Here is a 19,473-nt window from a genome sequence, read left to right as displayed (position 1 = left end):
AGAATGTCGAGCTACTTCCGCCCGTATTCAATCAAGTTGTCATAATTTGCCGTCCAACTCTTGATTTTTCCGTGGGTTTTCTTGTAGCTGGGCGGCGGTCCCGCTGAAGACATGCTGCGGGCGCTGGAGGCGCTCGGTGTCGGCGACGGCGTCCGCCTGTTACGCCGAGACGACGAGCCGCGAGACAAACTCCGACAAGGTAAGTGGCGTGCCGCGTGAGTACGATGGGCAGGAGAAAGAAAATAAGAAAAAAGTTGTGACATTGCGTAAAGTACATAGCGGCTAATTTAGCATCCAAACATATGACATCATATTGTGGCGCTAAATCATGGCCAAAAGTGATGTTGTCAAATAATGTTGCCTTCATGAAACATGGGCACTTTGATAGATTACTATTTCTATATATTTTATATAATTTCCTGATACTGTATCTGTAAATATAATCATGACTCATTCTAGACAGAACGCATTGGTAGCATAGTCCTTGCTGACATAAAGCTAGACCAATTCTTTTTCATTTTAATGACCACGTAATGACCCAGAATCAATAGGAAGTGGCCCAAAATCAACAGGAATGACACCAAAATGCTCCCAAATCAACAGGAAGCGACCCGAAATGTTCCAAAATCAACAGGAAGTGACCCCAAAATGCACCCAAATCAATAAGACGTTACCTAATATCAACAGAAAGGGATCCCAAAATTCCCCCAACCAACAGGAAGTGATCTAATGTCAACAGGAAGTGATCCTTTAATGCCCCCAAATCAATAAGAAGTGACCTTATATCAACAGGAAGTTATCCTTAGATGCCCCCAAACCAACACGGAGTGACCTAATATCAACAAGAAGTGACCCAAGGTTAACAGGAAGTGAACCCAAAATGCTCCCAAATCAACAGGAAGTGACCCTAAATGCCCCCAAATCAATAGGAATTAACCCTATATCAACAGGAAGTGATCCCTAAATGCCCGTAAATCAACAGTAAGTGACCCTAAAATGCTCCCAATTCTAATGGAAGTGACCAAATATCAACAGGAAGTGACATGAAAATGCTCCCAAATCTATAGGAAGTGACCTTATATCAACAGGAAGGGATCGTTAAAGGTTTCCAAACCAACAGGAAGTGACCCATCATCAACAGGAATTGACCCCAAAATGCTCCCAATAATAGGAAGTGACCTTAAATCCACAGGAAGGCTTTCTTAAATGCCTCCATACCAACAGGGAGTGACCCAATATCAACAATAAGTGACCCAATGTTAACAGGAAGTGACTCCAAAATGCTCCCAATTCTCAAGGAAGTGATCCAATATCAACAGGAAGTGACCTTAAAATGCTCCCAAATTAATAGGAAGTGACACAACATCAACAGGTAGGATCCCAAAATTCGCCCAACCAACAGGAAGTGATCCAATATCAACAGGAAGTGATCCTTAAATGCCCCAAAATCAATAAGTGACCTTATATCAACAGGAAGTGATCCTAAAATGTCTCCAAACCAACAGGAAGTGACCCATCATCATCAGGAAGTGATCCCTAAATGCCTGTAAATCAACAGGAAGTGACCCCTAAATGCTCCCAATTCTAAAGGAAGTGACCCAATATCAACAGGAAGTGATCCTTAAATGTCTCCAAACCAACAGGAAGTGACCCCAAAATGCTCCCAAATTAATTGGAAGTGACCTTAAATCCACAGGAAGTCATTCTTAAATGCCTCCATACCAATAGGAAGTGACCCAATATCAACAGAAGGGATCCCAAAATTCCCCCAACCAACAGGAAGTGACCCAATATCAACAGGAAGTGATCCTTAAATGCCCCAAAATCAACAAGTGACTTTATAGCAACAGGAAGTGATCCTTAAATGCCTCCATATCAACAGGAAGTGACCCAATATCAACAAGAAGTGACCCAAGGTTAACAGGAAGTGATAGGAAGTAACCCTATATCAAAAGGAAGCGACCCAATATCAACAGGAAGTGACCTTAAAATGCTCCCAAATCAATAGGAAGTGACCCAGTATAATCAGGAAGTCATCCTTAAACGCCTCCAAACCAAGAGGAAGTGACCCAATATCAACAAGAAGTGACCACAAAATGCTCTCAAATCAACATGAAGTGACCCTGAAATGCCCTCAATTTAATATGAAGTGACCCAGTATGAACAGTATGACCCAGTGACACCAAACTGCTCCCAAATCAACAGCAAGTGTTAGGTGTTAACCTATCAACGCAACGCTAGGTGGTAGAGCAGTAGTCGCCCAACACATAGGTTGTGGGTTCGATTCTCTGCCCTGATGAACTCTCGCCTAAGTATCCTTGAGCATTGCTTCTGGTGCTGCATCACCAGTAGGTAGATGGCGATGTAGTGAAAAGCGCTATACAAGTGTAACACCATTTACCATTTTCTGGCCCGTCGTACTCCGTTGCAGCGCGGGACCCGTCGCCGATCGTTAACTTTTGATTTGAGCGGATGGTGTTTGTCGCCGTCAGAATCGACGGTGGACAGCGGCTTCAGCAGTCAGCCGTTAGAAGACGAGCGTCCGCCCGTGGAGGACCGTTGAGCGCTCTGGAGGAAACCAAAAAAGCCAAACCGCTTCTGTCCAGGTGAAGAAAATGCCATTTTTCTTCCGTTAAAATGATTTTCAATTCAATTCAATTTTATTTGTATAGCCCTAAATCACAACAGATGTGTGGTCAATTGTTCAAGTGATATATTGCCATCAATAAATATCTATACGTCCTGGATACCGGCGTGATGTGAGTCTCCTTTTGTATTGTTTGCGCCAAGAGACAGACCATTAGCGCTTTATTATTAAATGTATTATATTTTATTTAATAGGAAGTTACCCAAAAATGGCCCCGAATCAACAGGAAGTTACAGCAAAATGTCCCAAAATCAACACAAAGTTACCAGACTTCACCAGGAAATACTCCAAAATGTCCTCAACTATTAAGTGACCCAATATCACCAGGAAGTGACTCAAAAATGACCCCAAATCAACAGGACCTGACATCACCAGGAAGTGACCTTGAAATGCCCCCAAATCAACAGGAAGTGACCCAAAAATGACCCCGAATCAACAGGAAGTTACCCATTATAAACAGGAAGTGACACTACAATGCTCCCAAATTAACAGGAAGGGACCAGATATCAACAGGAAGCAGTCATTAAATGCCCCCAAATGAACAGGAAGTGACCCAATATCAATAGGAAATGACCCCAAATCAACAGGAAGTGACCCTGAAATGCCCCCAAATCAACAGGAAGTAAACCCAAAATGCCCCCAAATCAACACGGTGACCCGATAGCAACAGGAATTGACCCCATATCAATAGGACGTGACCCAATATAAACAGGTGGTGACACTAAAAGGTTCCCAAATTAACAGGAACTGACCCGATATCGATGGGAAGTGACCCAAAAATCAAAGTGACCCAACATCAACAGGAAGTGACCTGACATCACCAGGAAGTGACCCTGAAATGCCCCCAAATCGACAGGAAGTGACCCAAAAATGACCCCAAATCAACACGGTGACCCGATATCAACAGGAAGTGACCCCCAAATCAATAGGACGTGACCCAATATAAACAGGAAGTGACACTAAAAGGTTCCCAAATTAACAGGAACTGACCCAATATCGATGGGAAGTGACCCAAAAATCCAAACGAAGTGACCCAATATCAACAGGAAGTGACCCCCAGATGACCAGGAAATGACCCAATAACAACAGGAAGTGAACCCGAACTGCCCCCAAATCAACAGGAAGTGACCCAATATCAAGAGGAAGTGACCCAACATCACCAGGAAGTGACCCTGAAATGCCGCCAAATCAACAGGAAGTGAACCCTAAATGCCCCCAAATCAACACAGTGACCCGATATCAACAGGAAGTGACCCAATATAAACAGGAAGTGACACTAAAAGATTCCCAAATTAACAGGAACTGACCCAATATCGATGGGAAGTGACCCAAAAATCCAAACGAAGTGACCCAATATCAACATGAAGTGACCCCCAGATGACCAGGAAATGACCCAATAACAACAGGAAGTGAACCCTAAATGCCCCCAAATCAACAGGAAGTGAACCCTAAATGCCCCCAAATCAACACAGTGACCCGATATCAACAGGAAGTGACCCAATATAAACAGGAACTGACCCGATATCGATGGGAAGTGACCCATAAATCTAAACGAAGTGACCCAATATCAACAGGAAGTGACTCCCAGATGACCAGGAAATGACCCAATAACAGGAAGTGAACCCGAAATGCCCCCAAATCAACAGGAAGTGACCCAACATCACCAGGAAGTGACCTTGAAATGCCGCCAAATCAACAGGACGTGAACCAATATAAACAGGAAGTGACACTAAAAGGTTCCCAAATTAACAGGAACTGACCCGATATCGATGGGAAATGACTCAAAAATCAACATGAAGTGACCCAATATCACCAGGAAGTGACCCTGAAATGCCACCAAATCAACAGGAAGTGACCTCAAAACATGAAGTGACCTTAAAATCCCTGAAAACCAACAGGAAATGAGTAGAAATACCAAAGCATTACAGCAAAGCAACCATGGTCTAATATTATAACTTTATTCTCGTAGTCCCTTTTTTTTCTCCCTGTTGGGCCAGAAAACTCGGTGGTGATCTGCTCACTTTCTGTGGCCATGGTGACGGCATCAGGCTCGGGGGAAGTACCTAACAGCGTCAAAAACCTACGCTAATGGCGCTCTCTCCGCACGTCATCTATTGGTCGTTCCCTTCTTCTCGCTCGCCGTCGCCGCACAGCAAATGCGACGAGGCCATCTTGAGGCCGCTTTTGGAACTGCGCGTCTTCTCCCCGCCGTCCTCTTTGTCGCCGGCGTCCTCCGCGAGTCGCTCCTCGAAGGCCGCCAAGTCCTCCTCGCCGGCGGCCATCTTGGCGCGCAGCAGCAAGGCATAGGTACCGTAACGCGTTTTCTAAGGAGGGTAGTAACGCGATACATATAATTGAGTCACTTTTGGAGGAAAATTTTACTTGAGTCGATGTATGGAAAAAGTAACACTACTCTTACTTGAGTACCATTTTTAGTTACTGTACTGATGGCGTTTTAAAAATAACATAAGTTACTCAGTACTCAAAGTTTTCACTGAATACTTTTTGACTTGTACTCAAGTAAATTTTTGGGATATTAATTTGAAGTACTCATGTAGTCTTACTCGAGTACCATTTTGAGCTATTCTACTGATGACATTGTTTTGAAAATGACATTCTTAGCAGTTACTTAGTACTTGAGTATTCTTTTTACTGAATACTTTTTGACTTGTACTCGAGTAAATTTTTAGGATGACTACTTTGATTGGAGTAATATTATGAAGTAACATTACTCTTACTCAAGTACCATTTTGAGTTACTCTATTGATGACATTGTTTGAAAAAAATAACATTCTAAACAGTTACTTAGTATTTAAGTATTCTTTTTACAGAATACTTTATTGAGTTGTACTCGAGTACATTTTTGGGATGACTACTTTGACTTGAGTATTGTTATTTTAAAGTACTCGAGTAGCCATTTTTGGCTACCCTACTGATTACATAAAAAAAAAAAGTTACTCGTTACTTACTCATTTTTATTTTGAAATACTCAAGTAGTCTTACTCGAGTAGTTTTTGGCTACTCTACTGATTACATTGATTTACAAACAACATTCTAAGAAGTTACTTCGTACTTGAGTAATCTTTTCATCCAATACTTTTTGACTTGTACTTGAGTAATTTTTTTGGGATGACTGCTTTGACTGGTGTAATATTATGAAGTAACACTACTCTTACTCGAGTACCATTTTGAGTTACTCTATTGATGACATTGAAAAAAATAATTCTAAACAGTTACTTAGTACTTGAGTATTCTTTTTACAGAATACTTTTTTGACTTGTACTCGAGTACATATTTTGGGATGACTACTTTGACTTGAGTATTGTTATTTTAAAGTACTCGAGTAGCCATTTTTGGCTACCCTACTGATTACATTAAAAAAAAAAAAAAAAAAAAAAAAAAAAAGTTACTCATTACTTATTTTTATTTTGAAATACTCAAGTAGTCTTACTCGAGTACAGTTTTTGGCTACTCTACTGATTACATTGATTTACAAACAACATTCTAAGAAGTTACTTCGTACTTGAGTAATCTTTTCATCCAATACTTTTTGACTTGTACTCGAGTACATTTTTTGGGATGACTACTTTTACTGGAGTAACATGAAGTAACACTACTCTTACTCGTGTACCATTTTGAGCTACTCCACTGATGACATTGTTTTAAAAATGACATTTTAAGCAGTTACTTAGTACTTGAGTATTCTTTTTACCGAATACTTTTTGACTTGTACTTGAGTACATTTTTGGGATGACTACTTTGATTGGAGTAATATTATGAAGTAACATTACTCTTACTCGAGTACCATTTTGAGTTACTCTATTGATGACATTCTTTGAAAAAAAATAACATTCTAAACAGTTACTTCGTACTTGAGTTTCTTTTTACAGCATACTTTTTGACTTGTACTCGAGTACATTTTTGGGATGACTACTTTGAATTGAGTATTGCTTTTTAAAGTACTCAAGTAGGCATTTTTGGCTACTCTACTGATCACATTAAAAAAATAAACATAATTACTCATTACTCATTTTTGTTTTGAAGCACTCAAGTAGTCTTACTTACGTACTTTTTACAGAATACTTTTTGACTTGTACTCGAGTACATTTTTGGGATGACTACTTTGACTTTCTATTGATTACATTTAAAAAAAAAAAAAACAAAAAAAAAACATATTTTTATTTTGAAGTACTCAAGTAGTCTTACTCGAATACAGTTTTTGGCTCCTCTACTGATTACATTGATTTACAAACAACTGTCTAAGAAGTTACTTAGTACTTGAGTAATCTTTTCATCCAATACTTTTTGACTTGTACTCGAGTAAATTTTTTGGGATGACTACTTTTACTGGAGTAACATGAAGTAACACTACTCTTACTCGTGTACCATTTTGAGCTACTCCACCGATGACATTGTTTTAAAAATGACATTTTAAGCAGTTACTTAGTACTTGAGTATTCTTTTTACCGAATACTTTTTGACTTGTACTTGAGTACATTTTTGGGATGACTACTTTGATTGGAGTAATATTATGAAGTAACATTACTCTTACTCGAGTACCATTTTGAGTTACTCTATTGATGACATTGAAAAAAATAATTCTAAACAGTTACTTAGTACTTGAGTATTCTTTTTACAGAATACTTTTTTGACTTGTACTCGAGTACATATTTTGGGATGACTACTTTGACTTGAGTATTGTTATTTTAAAGTACTCGAGTAGCCATTTTTGGCTACCCTACTGATTACATTAAAAAAAAAAAAAAAAAAAAAGTTACTCATTACTTACTCATTTTTATTTTGAAATTCTCAAGTAGTCTTACTCGAGTACAGTTTTTGGCTACTCTACTGATTACATTGATTTACAAACAACCGTCTAAGGAGTTACTTAGTACTTGAGTAATCTTTTCATCCAATATTTTTTGACTTGTACTCGAGTACATTTTTTGGGATGACTACTTTTACTGGAGTAACATGAAGTAACACTACTCTTACTCGTGTACCATTTTGAGCTACTCCACTGATGACATTGTTTTAAAAATGACATTTTAAGCAGTTACTTAGTACTTGAGTATTCTTTTTACCGAATACTTTTTGACTTGTACTTGAGTACATTTTTGGGATGACTACTTTGATTGGAGTAATATTATGAAGTAACATTACTCTTACTCGAGTACCATTTTGAGTTACTCTATTGATGACATTCTTTGAAAAAAATAACATTCTAAACAGTTACTTCGTATTTGAGTATTCTTTTTACAGAATACTTTTTGACTTGTACTCGAGTACATTTTTGGGATGACTACTTTGAATTGAGTATTGCTTTTTAAAGTACTCAAGTAGGCATTTTTGGCTACTCTACTGATCACATTAAAAAAATAAACATAAGAAGTTACTCATTACTCATTTTTGTTTTGAAGCACTCAAGTAGTCTTACTTGAGTACAATTTTTGGCGACTCTACTGATGACATTGATTTAAAAACAACATTCCATGAAGTTACTTAGTACTTGAGTAATCTTTTCACCAAATACTTTTTGCCTTGTACTCAAGTACATTTTTGGAATGACTAATTTGACTGGAGTATAATTATTTTGAAGTACTCAAGTAGTCTTACTCAAGTACCATTTTGAGCTACTCTACTGATAACATTGTTTTAAAAAATAACATTCTAAGCAGTTACTTAGTAATTGAGTATTCTTTTTACTGAATACTTTCTGACTTGTACTCGAGTACATTTTTGGGATGACTACTTTGATTGGAGTAATATTATGAAGTAACATTACTCTTACTCGAGTACCATTTTGAGTTACTCTATTGATGACATTCTTTGAAAAAAATAACATTCTAAACAGTTACTTCGTACTTGAGTATTCTTTTTACAGAATACTTTTTGACTTGTCTCGAGTACATTATTAGGATGACTACTTTGACTTGAATATCATTATTTTGAAGTTCTCAAGTAACCATTTTTGGCTCCTATACTATGTACATTTTTTTTTTTAATAATGACATTATGAGAAGTTACTCAGTCCTTGAGTAATCTTTTTACCAAATACTTTTTGATTTGTACTCGAGTACATTTTTGGGATGATTATTTCGACTGGAGTAATATTCTGCTTGCACTAGCACTAGTCTTACTCGAGTGCCATTTTTTAGCTACTCTACTGACGCCCTTTTAAAAAAACCATTACCTAGTACTTGAGAATTCTTTTTAGTGAATACTTTTTGACTTGAGTATTATTATTTTGGAGTACTTTTTAAGTAGCCATTTTTAGCTACTCGACTGAATTTTCTCAGAACCAGACAGTCCGCCATATAATCCATATGCCTTATATCTGGATAGATATTGATTAATCATAGCATGACATTCCCTTTACCGCAGCACCATCTAGTGGATGTATAACAAAACCCCAACCCCTACTACTACTACTACTGTGCCTCATAATGCGGTGTGCCCTAAAAATGAGAACATCCTTATACTCCAATGAGCCTTATAGTGCGGTAAAACGGTCCCTGTGTTAATGTTTTAGAATAACTACGTTAACTTGATTAATATTATTTGGAAGTCACGCTACTCTTAGCGGAGTATCATTTTTGGCTACTCTACCCACCTCGAACTCCAAGTACTCTCGTCTGGCTTTGTGCTCGTCCGTCCGCCGGCCTTTGACCCGCCCCCGCGTCTCGTCGCCGAGGAGCCGCTCCAGCTCGGAGGACGTCGCCCGGAAGCGGGCCTCGTGAGACGCCGCCTGCTCTTCCTGCGACGCGACAACAAAACCTCAAGGGCCGGCGAGCGATTTATGACATTTTTTGGGGTGTTACGACCTGCGACAGCTTGGTGAGGGATCCGGGCAGCGGGGGGCGAACGAAGCCTTCTCGAGAGCCCACGGCGGCCGGGAAGGCCGGCGCCGAGAACATGGCCGCCACCACGTTGATGCGGGTGATCCAAGAGCGCATGTCCTGGCTCGACCTAATGGCAAACAAACAAAGACTTCTCATGTTCTTGTCTCACATGACTTTTCTCATAATATTTAAGTGACGTAACATGACAACTTTTCTCATAATATCAAAGCGATGTAACACTAGGGCTTTTTATTGTAATAATACATACAGAAACCTTTGATTGACAGACTAAATACATATGAGAAAAAAGTCATGTCAAATCACTTAATATTATGAGAAAAAATACTACAAGTCATAATATGAGAAAAAAGATGTCATATGTACGTAACTTTACATATGAGAAAAGTCATGTTATGTAACTACATATGAGAAAAAAGTCATGTTACTGTTAATATTACGAGGAAAAAAGTTCATTTCACGTGACCTTATGTAATTTACGAGAATACTAGAAAAAAAATGTTTCTTAACACTATTTAATATTATGGAAAAAAGCTGTCATGTTACATAACTTTATATGTTATGAGAAAAAAGTCATTACGTTCCTGCTAATATTACGAAGAAAAAAGTCATCATTTCACGTAATCGTATGAGTCATAATATGAGGGGGAAAAAAGACATCACATCACTAATATTATGAGGGATGTCGTCATGTTATGTAACTTTACATATGAGAAAAAAATTCATGTCAATTTTATGAGGAAAAATTCACTATAACCTTACGTAACATAATGAGTCATGAGAAAGCAGACATGTTATGTAACTAATATGAGAAAATTCATGTTATGTAACTACATATTATGAGAAAAAAGATGTTACGTCGCCGTTAATGTTACGAGGGAAAAAGTAGTCATTTCACGCGACTTTATGTAATATTATGAGTCATAATATGAGAAAAAAAGTCATCTTGCGTGACTTTACATAAGAGAAAAAGTCATGTTACTTCGCTTAATTTTATGAGGAAAAAAGTTGTCATTTCACGTAACCTTATGTAATAATACAGGTCATAATATGAGAAAAAAAGACGTCATGTGTTACGTAACTATATTATGAGGAAAAAAACGTTACATCACTTTAATATTAAGAGAAGTTACGCAACATGACAACTTTTGACAGAATATTACAAGTTGTCATGTAATGTACCTTTACATATTATGGGAAAAAAGTAATATTCCATAACATTAATGTTATGAGAAAAAAATTAATATTTGGTAATTCTACAAATTATGAGAAAAAAAGTCATGTCACGTCACTTCTAATATTATGAGAAAAAAGTCGTGTTACATTATGTAACATTTTGTGAAAATTAGTCATGTTAAGATTAATATGACAAAAGTCATCTAACATAACTTCACATATTATGAAAAAGCTACCGACTTTTTACAGAAAATTTTAGAGAAAGAAGTTTTCATGACGTAATTTCACATACAAGAAAAACGTCATCATGTTAAGTCACATTAATATGAGAAAAGTTGTTATGTTATATATCATGAGGGGAAAAAAGTCATGTTACTAACCATATGTTACGAGAAAAAAGTCATGTTACCTAAAATTACAACATATTATGAGAAAGAAGTCATGTTACATAACTTTATATGTTATGAGAAAATAAATAAATAAAAAATAGTCACTACACCACTGTTAATATGATGATGAAAAAAGTCGCCCTTTCACGTGACCTTATGTAATATTACGTGTCATAACATGAGAAAAAAGATGTAATACGTAACTTCAATTTTATGAAAAAAGACGTCATGTTATGTTACTTTACAGATTATGAGAAAAAGTCATGTTACATAACTTAATACGAGGAAAAAAGTAATTTCACGTAACGAGGAAAAAAGTTGACATGTAACCACATGTTACGAGAAAAAAGTCACGTTACCTAACATTATGTAATATGAGAAAGTTGTCATGTTACATAACTTCATATATTATGAGAAAAAACTCATGCCACTGTTAACATGACGAGGAAAAAAGTTGCCCTTTTATTTGACCTTATGTGATATTACGAGTAATAATATGAGAAAAACTCATCATGTTACTCTAATATTATGAGAAAAGTCGTTATGTTATGGATGTACATAACATGACAAAAAAGCAATTCCGTCACTTAATATTACGAGGAAAAAAGTCATTTCATGTAACTTTGATATTACGAGTCATGTTATATCAAAGCAAATCAAATTTACGAAAAAACAAGTCATCATGTTAGCTAACATGACAGATTTTTAAGAGAACATGTCATGTTATGTAACTTCACATAAGGAAAAAAGTTATCATTTCACATAACTTTACATAATATTTCAGTGGGGCAAATAAGTATTTAGTCAACCACCAATTGTGCAAGTTCTCCTACTTGAAAAGATTAGAGAGGCCTGTAATTGTCAACATGGGTAAATCTCAACCTTGAGAGACAATGTGGAAAACAAAACCAGAAAATCACATTGTTTGATTTTTAAAGAATTTATTTCCAAATTAGAGTGGAAAATAAGTATTTGGTCACCAACAAACAAGCAAGATTTCTGGCTGTCAAGACGAGGCTCCACTCGTTACCTGTATTAATGGCACCTGTTTTAACTCATTATCGGTATAAAAGACACCTGTCCACAACCTCAGTCAGTCACACTCCAAACTCCACTATGGCCAAGACCAAAGAGCTGTCGAAGGACACCAGAGACAAATTGTAGACCTGCACCAGGCCGGGAAGACTGAATCTGCAACAGGTCAAACGCTTGGTGTAAAGAAATCAACTGTGGGAGCAATTATTAGAAAATGGAAGACATACAAGACCACTGATAATCTCCCTCGATCTGGGGCTCCATGCAAGATCTCACCCCGTGGCGTCAAAATGATAACAGGAACGGTGAGCAAAAGTCCCAGAACCACACGGGGGGACCTAGTGAATGACCTACAGAGAGCTGGGACCACAGTAACAATCAGTAACACAATGCGCCGCCAGAGACTCAAATCCTGCACTGCCAGACGTGTCCCCCTGCTGAAGAAAGTACACGTCCGAGCCCGTCTGCGGTTCGCTAGAGAGCATTTGGATGATCCAGAAGAGGACTAGGAGAATGTGTTATGGTCAGATGAAACCAAAATAAAATTCTTTGGTAGAAACACAGGTTCTCGTGTTTGGAGGAGAAAGAATACTGAATTGCATCCGAAGAACACCATACCCACTGTGAAGCATGGGGTTGGAAACATGCTTTGGGGCTGTTTTTCTGCAAAGGGAACAGGACGACTGATCTGTGTTAAGGAAAGAATGAATGGGACCGTGTATCGAGAGATTTTGAGTGAAAATCTCCTTCCGTCAGCAAGGGCATTGAAGATGACACTTGGTTGGGTCTTTCAGAATGACAATGATCCCAAACACACAGCCAGGGCAACAAAGGAGTGGCTTCGTAAGAAGCATTTCAAGGTCCTGGAGTGGCCTAGCCAGTCATCAGATCTCAACCCCATAGAAAATCTGTGAAGGGAATTGAAAGTCTGTGTTGCCCGACAACAGCCCCAAAACATCACTGCTCTAAAGGAGATCTGCATGGGGGAATGGGCCAAAATACCAGCAACAGTGTGTGAAAAGCTTGTGAAGAGTTACAGAAAACGTTTGGCCTCCGTTATTGCCAACAAAGGGTACATAACAAAGTATTTAGATGAAATTTTGGTATTGACCAAATACTTATTTTCCACCATGATTTGCAAATAAATTCTTTAAAAATCAAACAATGTGATTTTCTGTTCCCCCCCCCCACATTCTGCCTCTCATGGTTGAGGTTTACCCATGTTGACAATTACAGGCCTCTGATATTTTTTAAGTGGGAAAACTTGCACATTTAGTGGTTGACTAAATACTTATTTGCCCCACTTTATGTGTCATAATATGAGGAAAAAAAGTCAGTCCGTGCTGCTAATTTAGTTACATTAGCCGCTATGTATTTTACGTAGCATAGAGGTCAGACGTCTATCGACGTCAATGGCAGCCGATGGCCAATTTTCAGGTGGATTCAACTTTGGCTAACAGATTGTCTCTGAAAAGTGACATTAGCCCAAACTAATTTATGCTAGCTTTTTCCATACTTACGGGGCCTGCATGAGGAAGACCCTCCAATCGGCGGTGCGCAGGTAGAAGACATCGGGGCGCTTGGCGTAATCGGCGGCTCTCATGGCCAGCGCGTGATGCACCGACACGGCCTTCTTCACGTCCTCCTCCGTCAGCTCTCGCTCGCCGTCGCGTTCGTCCTGTCCATTGCCATTCAAATTGTTCACTCAGTCACTCAATGTACTTTTACCATACTGTATTTGATACTTTAATATTATTTGGAAGTGCTCAATTAGCCTTACTTATGTAGGTTACTTGTTGTACACTGTTTTTTTTGGTTTTTGTATTTTTTTGACCAAATCACATAATTTACACATAAGATATTCCAGGGGCATAAAAATTGTATGCAGAATTTGCCAAAAACTCATGGTTTCCCCAAAATTCACCCAAAACTGTCCAATTCATTTCTAACGGGATGCCACTGACATCCATGTACGTCTAAATTTCAGGCAAACATAGGTGCTTGTGATTTTTGATCACTTAACATGACAGCCAACTAGCGCCCCAGTAAGTTGATGCCATTGACAACCATGCACGTCCGTGCCATTAATAGCCATGTACGTCCAAATTTCTCATTCATTTTCAATGGCAGAAAAACCTATGTGTTTGTAACTTTTGACCAAAAACAGCCCATTTGACATTCAACTGGTGCCCAAGTAAGTCGGTGCCATTGACAGCCATGCAACTGGAAGTGTCCCCAAAATTACCCCAAATCAACAGGAGATAACCTGATATCACCTGTCCCTGAAATGTCCCCACAGCAGGGGCTGACCCGATATCAACAGGATGTGTTCCTCAAATGTCCCTAAATCAAGAAAAGGTGACCCTATATCAACAGGACGTATCCCCGTCATGTCCCCCAAATCAACAAGAAGTGACATGATATTGTCCCCCAAATGTCCACAAATCAACAGGGTATCAAATCAACCTGATATCAACAAGATGTGTGCCCGAAATGTCCCAAAATCATCAGGAAGTGACCTGATATCAACAGGACGTGACCCCAAATCAACACTAAGTGACATGATTTTGTCCCCGAAATCTCCCCAAGTCAACATGAAGTCACATGTTATTGTCCCCAAATCAACAGGATATCAAATCAACCTGACTAACAGGAAGTGTCCCCGAAATGTCCCCAAATCAACAGGAAGTGACCCGCGATTAACAGCAAGTGACCTATCAACAGAATGTGATCCCAGTATGACCCTAAATCAACATGAAGTAACATGATTTTATCCCTGAAATGTCCCCAAATCAACAAGGTATCAAATAAACCTGAGATCAACAGGACGTGTCCCCGAAATATCCCCAAATCAACAGGAAGTGACCTGATATCAACAGGACGTGTCCCCGAAATGTCCCAAAATCAACGTGAAGTGGCATGATATCGTCCCCAAAATGTCCCCAAATCAAGAGGATATCAAATTGACCTGATATCAACAGGACATGTCCCCAAAAAGTCCCCAAATCAACAGGAAGTGACCTGAGATCAACAGGACGTGTCCCAAAATCAACATGAAGTGGCATGATGTTGTCCCCAACTCAACACGATATCAAATCAACCTGATTTTAACAGGACGTGTTCCTGAAATGTCCCCAAATCAACAAGGTATCAAATCAACCTGAGATCAACAGGACGTGTCCCCGAAATATCCCCAAATTAACAGGAAGTGACCTGATGCCAACGGGAAGTGACCTGATGTCAACAGGACGTGTCCCCGAAATGTCCCAAAAACAACATGAAGTGGCATATTGTCCCCAAAATGTCCCCAAATCAAGAGGATATCAAAATGACCTGATATCAACAGGACATGTCCCCAAATCAACAAGAAGTGGCATGATGTTGTCCTCAAAATGTCCCCAAATCAACAGGATATCAAACCAACCTTATTTTAACACCACATGTCCCTGAAATGTCCCCAAATCAACAGGAGTCGACCTGATATCAACAGAATGTGTCCCCGAAATGTTCCAAAATCAACATGAAGTGATATGATATCAACAGAACGTGTCCCCAAAATGTCCCTTAATCAACAGGATATCAAACCAACCTGATATCAACAGGACATGTCCCCAAATCAGCAGGAAGTGAACTGAGATCAAAAGGACGTGTCCCTGAACTGTCCCAAAATCAATAGGAATTGACCTGATATCAACAGGACGTGTCCCCGAAATGTTTCCAAATAAACCTGAAGTGACATGATATTGTTCCCGAAATGTCCCCAAATCAACAGGACACCAAATCAACCTGATATCAACAGGAAAAGTCCCCAAAATGTCACCAAATCAACAGGAAGTGACCTGAGATCAACAGGACGTGTCCACAAAATGTCCTCAAATCAACAGGATGTCAAGTCAACCTGATTTTAACAGCATGTGTCCCCGAAATGTCCCAAATCAACAGGAAGCGACCTGATATCAACAGAACATGTCCCCGAAATGTCCCCAACTCAACATGAAGTGATATGATATTGTCCCCAAAATATCCCGAAATCAACAGTATATCAAATCAAACTGATATCAACAGGACATGTCCCCAATGTCCCCAAATCAGCAGGAAGTGAACTGAGATCAACAGGACGTGTCCCCGAAATGTCCCAAAATCAACATGAAGTGGCATGAAGTTGTCCCCAAAATGTCCCCAAATCAACAGGATATCAAGTCAACCTGATTTTAACAGGACGTGTCCCCGAAATGTCCCCAAATCAACAGGAAGCGACCTGATATTAACAGAACGTGTCCCCGAAATGTCCCCAAATCAACATGAAGTGATAGGATATTGTCCCCAAAACGTCCCTAAATAAACAGGATACCAAATCAACCTGATATCAACAGGAAATGTCCCCAAAATGTCCCCAAATCAACAGGAAGTGACCTGAGATCAACAGGATGTGTCCACAAAATGTCCCCAAATCAACATGAAGTGACATGATATTGTCCCCCAAATGTCCCCAAAATCAACATGATATCAATTCTACCTGATATCAACAGGACGTGTCCCCAAATCGACACGAAGTGACATGTTACTGTCCCGGAAATGTCCCCAAATCAACAGGAGGTGACCTGAGATCAACAGGAAATGTCCCCAAAATGTCCCCAAATCAACAGGAAGTTGATATTGATATTGACATGATATTGTCCCCCAAATGTCCCCAAATCAACACGAAGTGACATGTTACTGTCCCCGAAATGTCCCCAAATCAACAGGAGGTGACCTAATAGATCCATTTTTAGAATTAAAAGAATAACATTAAAGGCAGATATTCGATATTTGAGTAGTTTTTTTTTTTTTTTAACTTTCTTTTTGACTTGAGCAGTTCCTCAGTACTCGAGCATTCTTTTTAGCCAATACTTTTTGACTTGACTAAATGTTTTAGGATGACTATTTGACTTGTACTTGAGTAATATTATTTTGAAGTAACACTACTCTTACTTGAGTACCATACTCGTACTTTGTTTTGAAAATAACTAGGGCTGTCAAAATTATCGCGTTAACGGGCGGTAATTACTTTTTTAAAATTAATCACGTTAAAATATTTGACGCAATTAACGCACATGCCCCGCTCAAACATTAAAATGACAGCACAGTGAAATGTGTACTTGTTGTGTTTTTCGGAGTTTTGTCGCCCTCTGCTGGCGCTTGGGTGCAACTGATTTTATAGGCTTCAGCACCCATGAGCATTGTGAAAGTAATTATTGGCATCAACAATGGCGGGCAACTAGTTTATTTTTTGATTGAAAATTTTACAAATTTTATTAAAACTTAAAACATTATGAGGGGTTTTAATATAAAATTTCTATAACTTGTACTAACATTTATCTTTTAAGAACTACAAGTCTTTCTATCCATGGATCGCTTTAACAGAATGTTAATAATGTTAATGTCATCTTGTTGATTTATTGTTATAATAAACAAATAGTCATTATGCACCGTATGTTGAATGTATATATCCATCTTGTGTCTTATCTTTCCATTCCAACAATAATTTCCAGAAAAATATGGCATATTTTATAGATGGTTTGAATTGCGATTAATTACGATTAATTAATTTTTAAGCTGTAATTAACTCGATTAAAAATTTTAATAGTTTGACACCCCTAAAAATAACATACCAAGCAGTTACTCAGTACTTAAGTATTCTTTCCACCCAGTACTTTTTGACTTGTATTTAAGTAAATGTTTTTGAATGACTACTTTAACTCGAGTAATATTACTTCGTAGTAACGCTATTCTTACTGGAGTCCAATTTTTGCCTACTTAAAAACAAAATGATGATCAGTTCTTCAGTACTCGAGTATTCTTTTTACTAAATCCTTTTTGACTTGAACTTTCTTACCTTGTGCAGGTAGAGGACGCGACCCTTCAAGATGGCGTAGAAGGACTTCCACCCTCGCTTGCCCCGCGCCGCTGCAAAAGCCAATCACGTGACGGGGCGACCCTTTAGCCCCGATCGGCTCGACGGCGCCCCCTACTTTTCTTTCCGTCGGCGTCGGCGTGGACTTTGCGCAGCAGGAAGCCGCTCTTGTAGAGCTCGCCGTCGGCCAGGCGGCGGCGACCGCTCCCTTCTCGCTTCATGGTGTGGGAGGCGGCGTCCGTCCGTCCGTCCCCCGTCATCGTCGTCGTCCGCGATTCATCCTCGTCACTGGAAAGAGAGGAAAAAAAAGAAAAAAAAAACGGCGACAGCTTGCGTGTGAGCGCACGTGTGATTCGGTTGCCGCGGCGACCACTCACGCCGTCCACTGGAGTTTGTCCTTCTTGATGGACGAGTACAACGCCTGTGTGAAAAAGAAAAAAAAAATGCGGTGTCCAAATGAGGAAAATATGATGGATTGCACAAGAAGCTTGAGTTCTAATAGCACGTTCTCTTGCACTGTTGCAGTTTTAACACTAGAAGGAGCTAGTAAGTTAAAACAGTGGCTTTTTATTAGCACAAGGGACAATATCTGACGAGATGATATGAATGTAGTAAACTACAAATTGAGTATATAATAACTACCTAAAAATTGACCTCCTGTTGATATGCGGTCACTTCCTGTTGATCTGAGGGCAATTCTTGTTGTTGTAATGGGGAAGTGACCCTCAAAAGCCTCCAAAACAGACAGCAAGTGATCCCGAAATGCCGCCAAATCAACAGGAAGTGACCCGATATAAACAGGAAGGGACCCCGATATTACCCGAAATAACAGGAAGTGACTCAATGTAAACTGAAGTGACTTGATAGCAACAGAAGTGACCCTGACATCAGTTCAGAGCAACAGGAAGTGACCCTGAAATGTCCCCAAATCAACAGGAAGCGAGCCTGATATGACCCTAAATCTATAGACCCTACCCACCGACGTCATAAAACCACGTGCTCGCTGTATGGTTCCGCCCACTTGTCCGTCATTTTGTCTCTGTATTAGCATTGGTTTCAATTGATCGAGGAATTTAAAATGCATTTCATGGAAGACCCGGTGCTTTCTGATGCCGTAAACTCACTGGATGTGTTGCATAAAAGGCGTTATGTGGAAAAGCTTCGTTCTATACAGTCGCCAGATCCATATTTGATGCCTAAATCGAGGATTTTTGACCGGCTGCCTTCGCCGTCTCTGCCTGACCCTGATATTTACAACTATCTTGTCCACACAAAATCAGCCGATTCTCACGAAAGTTTGAAAAACTTTAAGAGCTTGGAGGCTTATAAATGCTACGTTGCCGGTTGTATGAAACAGGTCCTCGTACACGAAAATTCGGCAGGAATCTTGTGCTCGGAAGGTGAGTTACGAAATTTTCAATTCAAAATCTTTTGTTCTTGCTAACATCCACTGTCAAGTCTAATGTATTTCAT

At 39.1% G+C, this 19,473-nt stretch overlaps 2 protein-coding genes across 4 annotated transcripts in view; one reads left to right on the top strand and one right to left on the bottom strand.

Moving 5' to 3' along the window:
• The window catches only part of LOC130922681 (uncharacterized), a 78,490-nt gene extending 73,070 nt beyond the window's left edge, over positions 1-5,420 (top strand). Inside the window, exons 38-39 of the mRNA XM_057847593.1 lie at positions 88-199; positions 2,493-5,420. Coding sequence (XP_057703576.1) covers positions 88-199; positions 2,493-2,563 — 183 coding nt within the window. The 3' untranslated portion in view covers positions 2,564-5,420. The remainder of the gene's footprint in view (positions 1-87; positions 200-2,492) is intronic.
• LOC130922599 (PH and SEC7 domain-containing protein 1-like) overlaps positions 4,152-19,473 on the bottom strand; it is a 43,195-nt gene continuing 27,873 nt past the window's right edge. For 2 of the 3 annotated variants that reach the window (XM_057847451.1, XM_057847449.1), the window contains exons 15-21: positions 18,378-18,421; positions 18,119-18,288; positions 17,983-18,053; positions 13,628-13,785; positions 9,472-9,616; positions 9,261-9,404; positions 4,153-4,971 (exon numbers count right to left, since the gene is read on the bottom strand). In XM_057847451.1, the coding sequence (XP_057703434.1) occupies positions 4,759-4,971; positions 9,261-9,404; positions 9,472-9,616; positions 13,628-13,785; positions 17,983-18,053; positions 18,119-18,288; positions 18,378-18,421 (945 nt within the window). In that variant the 3' untranslated portion in view covers positions 4,153-4,758. Of the gene's footprint in view, positions 4,972-9,260; positions 9,405-9,471; positions 9,617-13,627; positions 13,786-17,982; positions 18,054-18,118; positions 18,289-18,377; positions 18,422-19,473 lie in introns of all 3 variants that reach the window. The other variant, XM_057847450.1, reaches the window with a different exon arrangement.

Source organism: Corythoichthys intestinalis, chromosome 10, assembly GCF_030265065.1.
Source record: "Corythoichthys intestinalis isolate RoL2023-P3 chromosome 10, ASM3026506v1, whole genome shotgun sequence".
Taxonomy (NCBI): Eukaryota; Metazoa; Chordata; class Actinopteri; order Syngnathiformes; family Syngnathidae; genus Corythoichthys; species Corythoichthys intestinalis.
The sequence above is the reverse complement of the archived record's forward strand: the minus strand, read 5'-3'. Positions and strand labels throughout refer to the sequence as shown.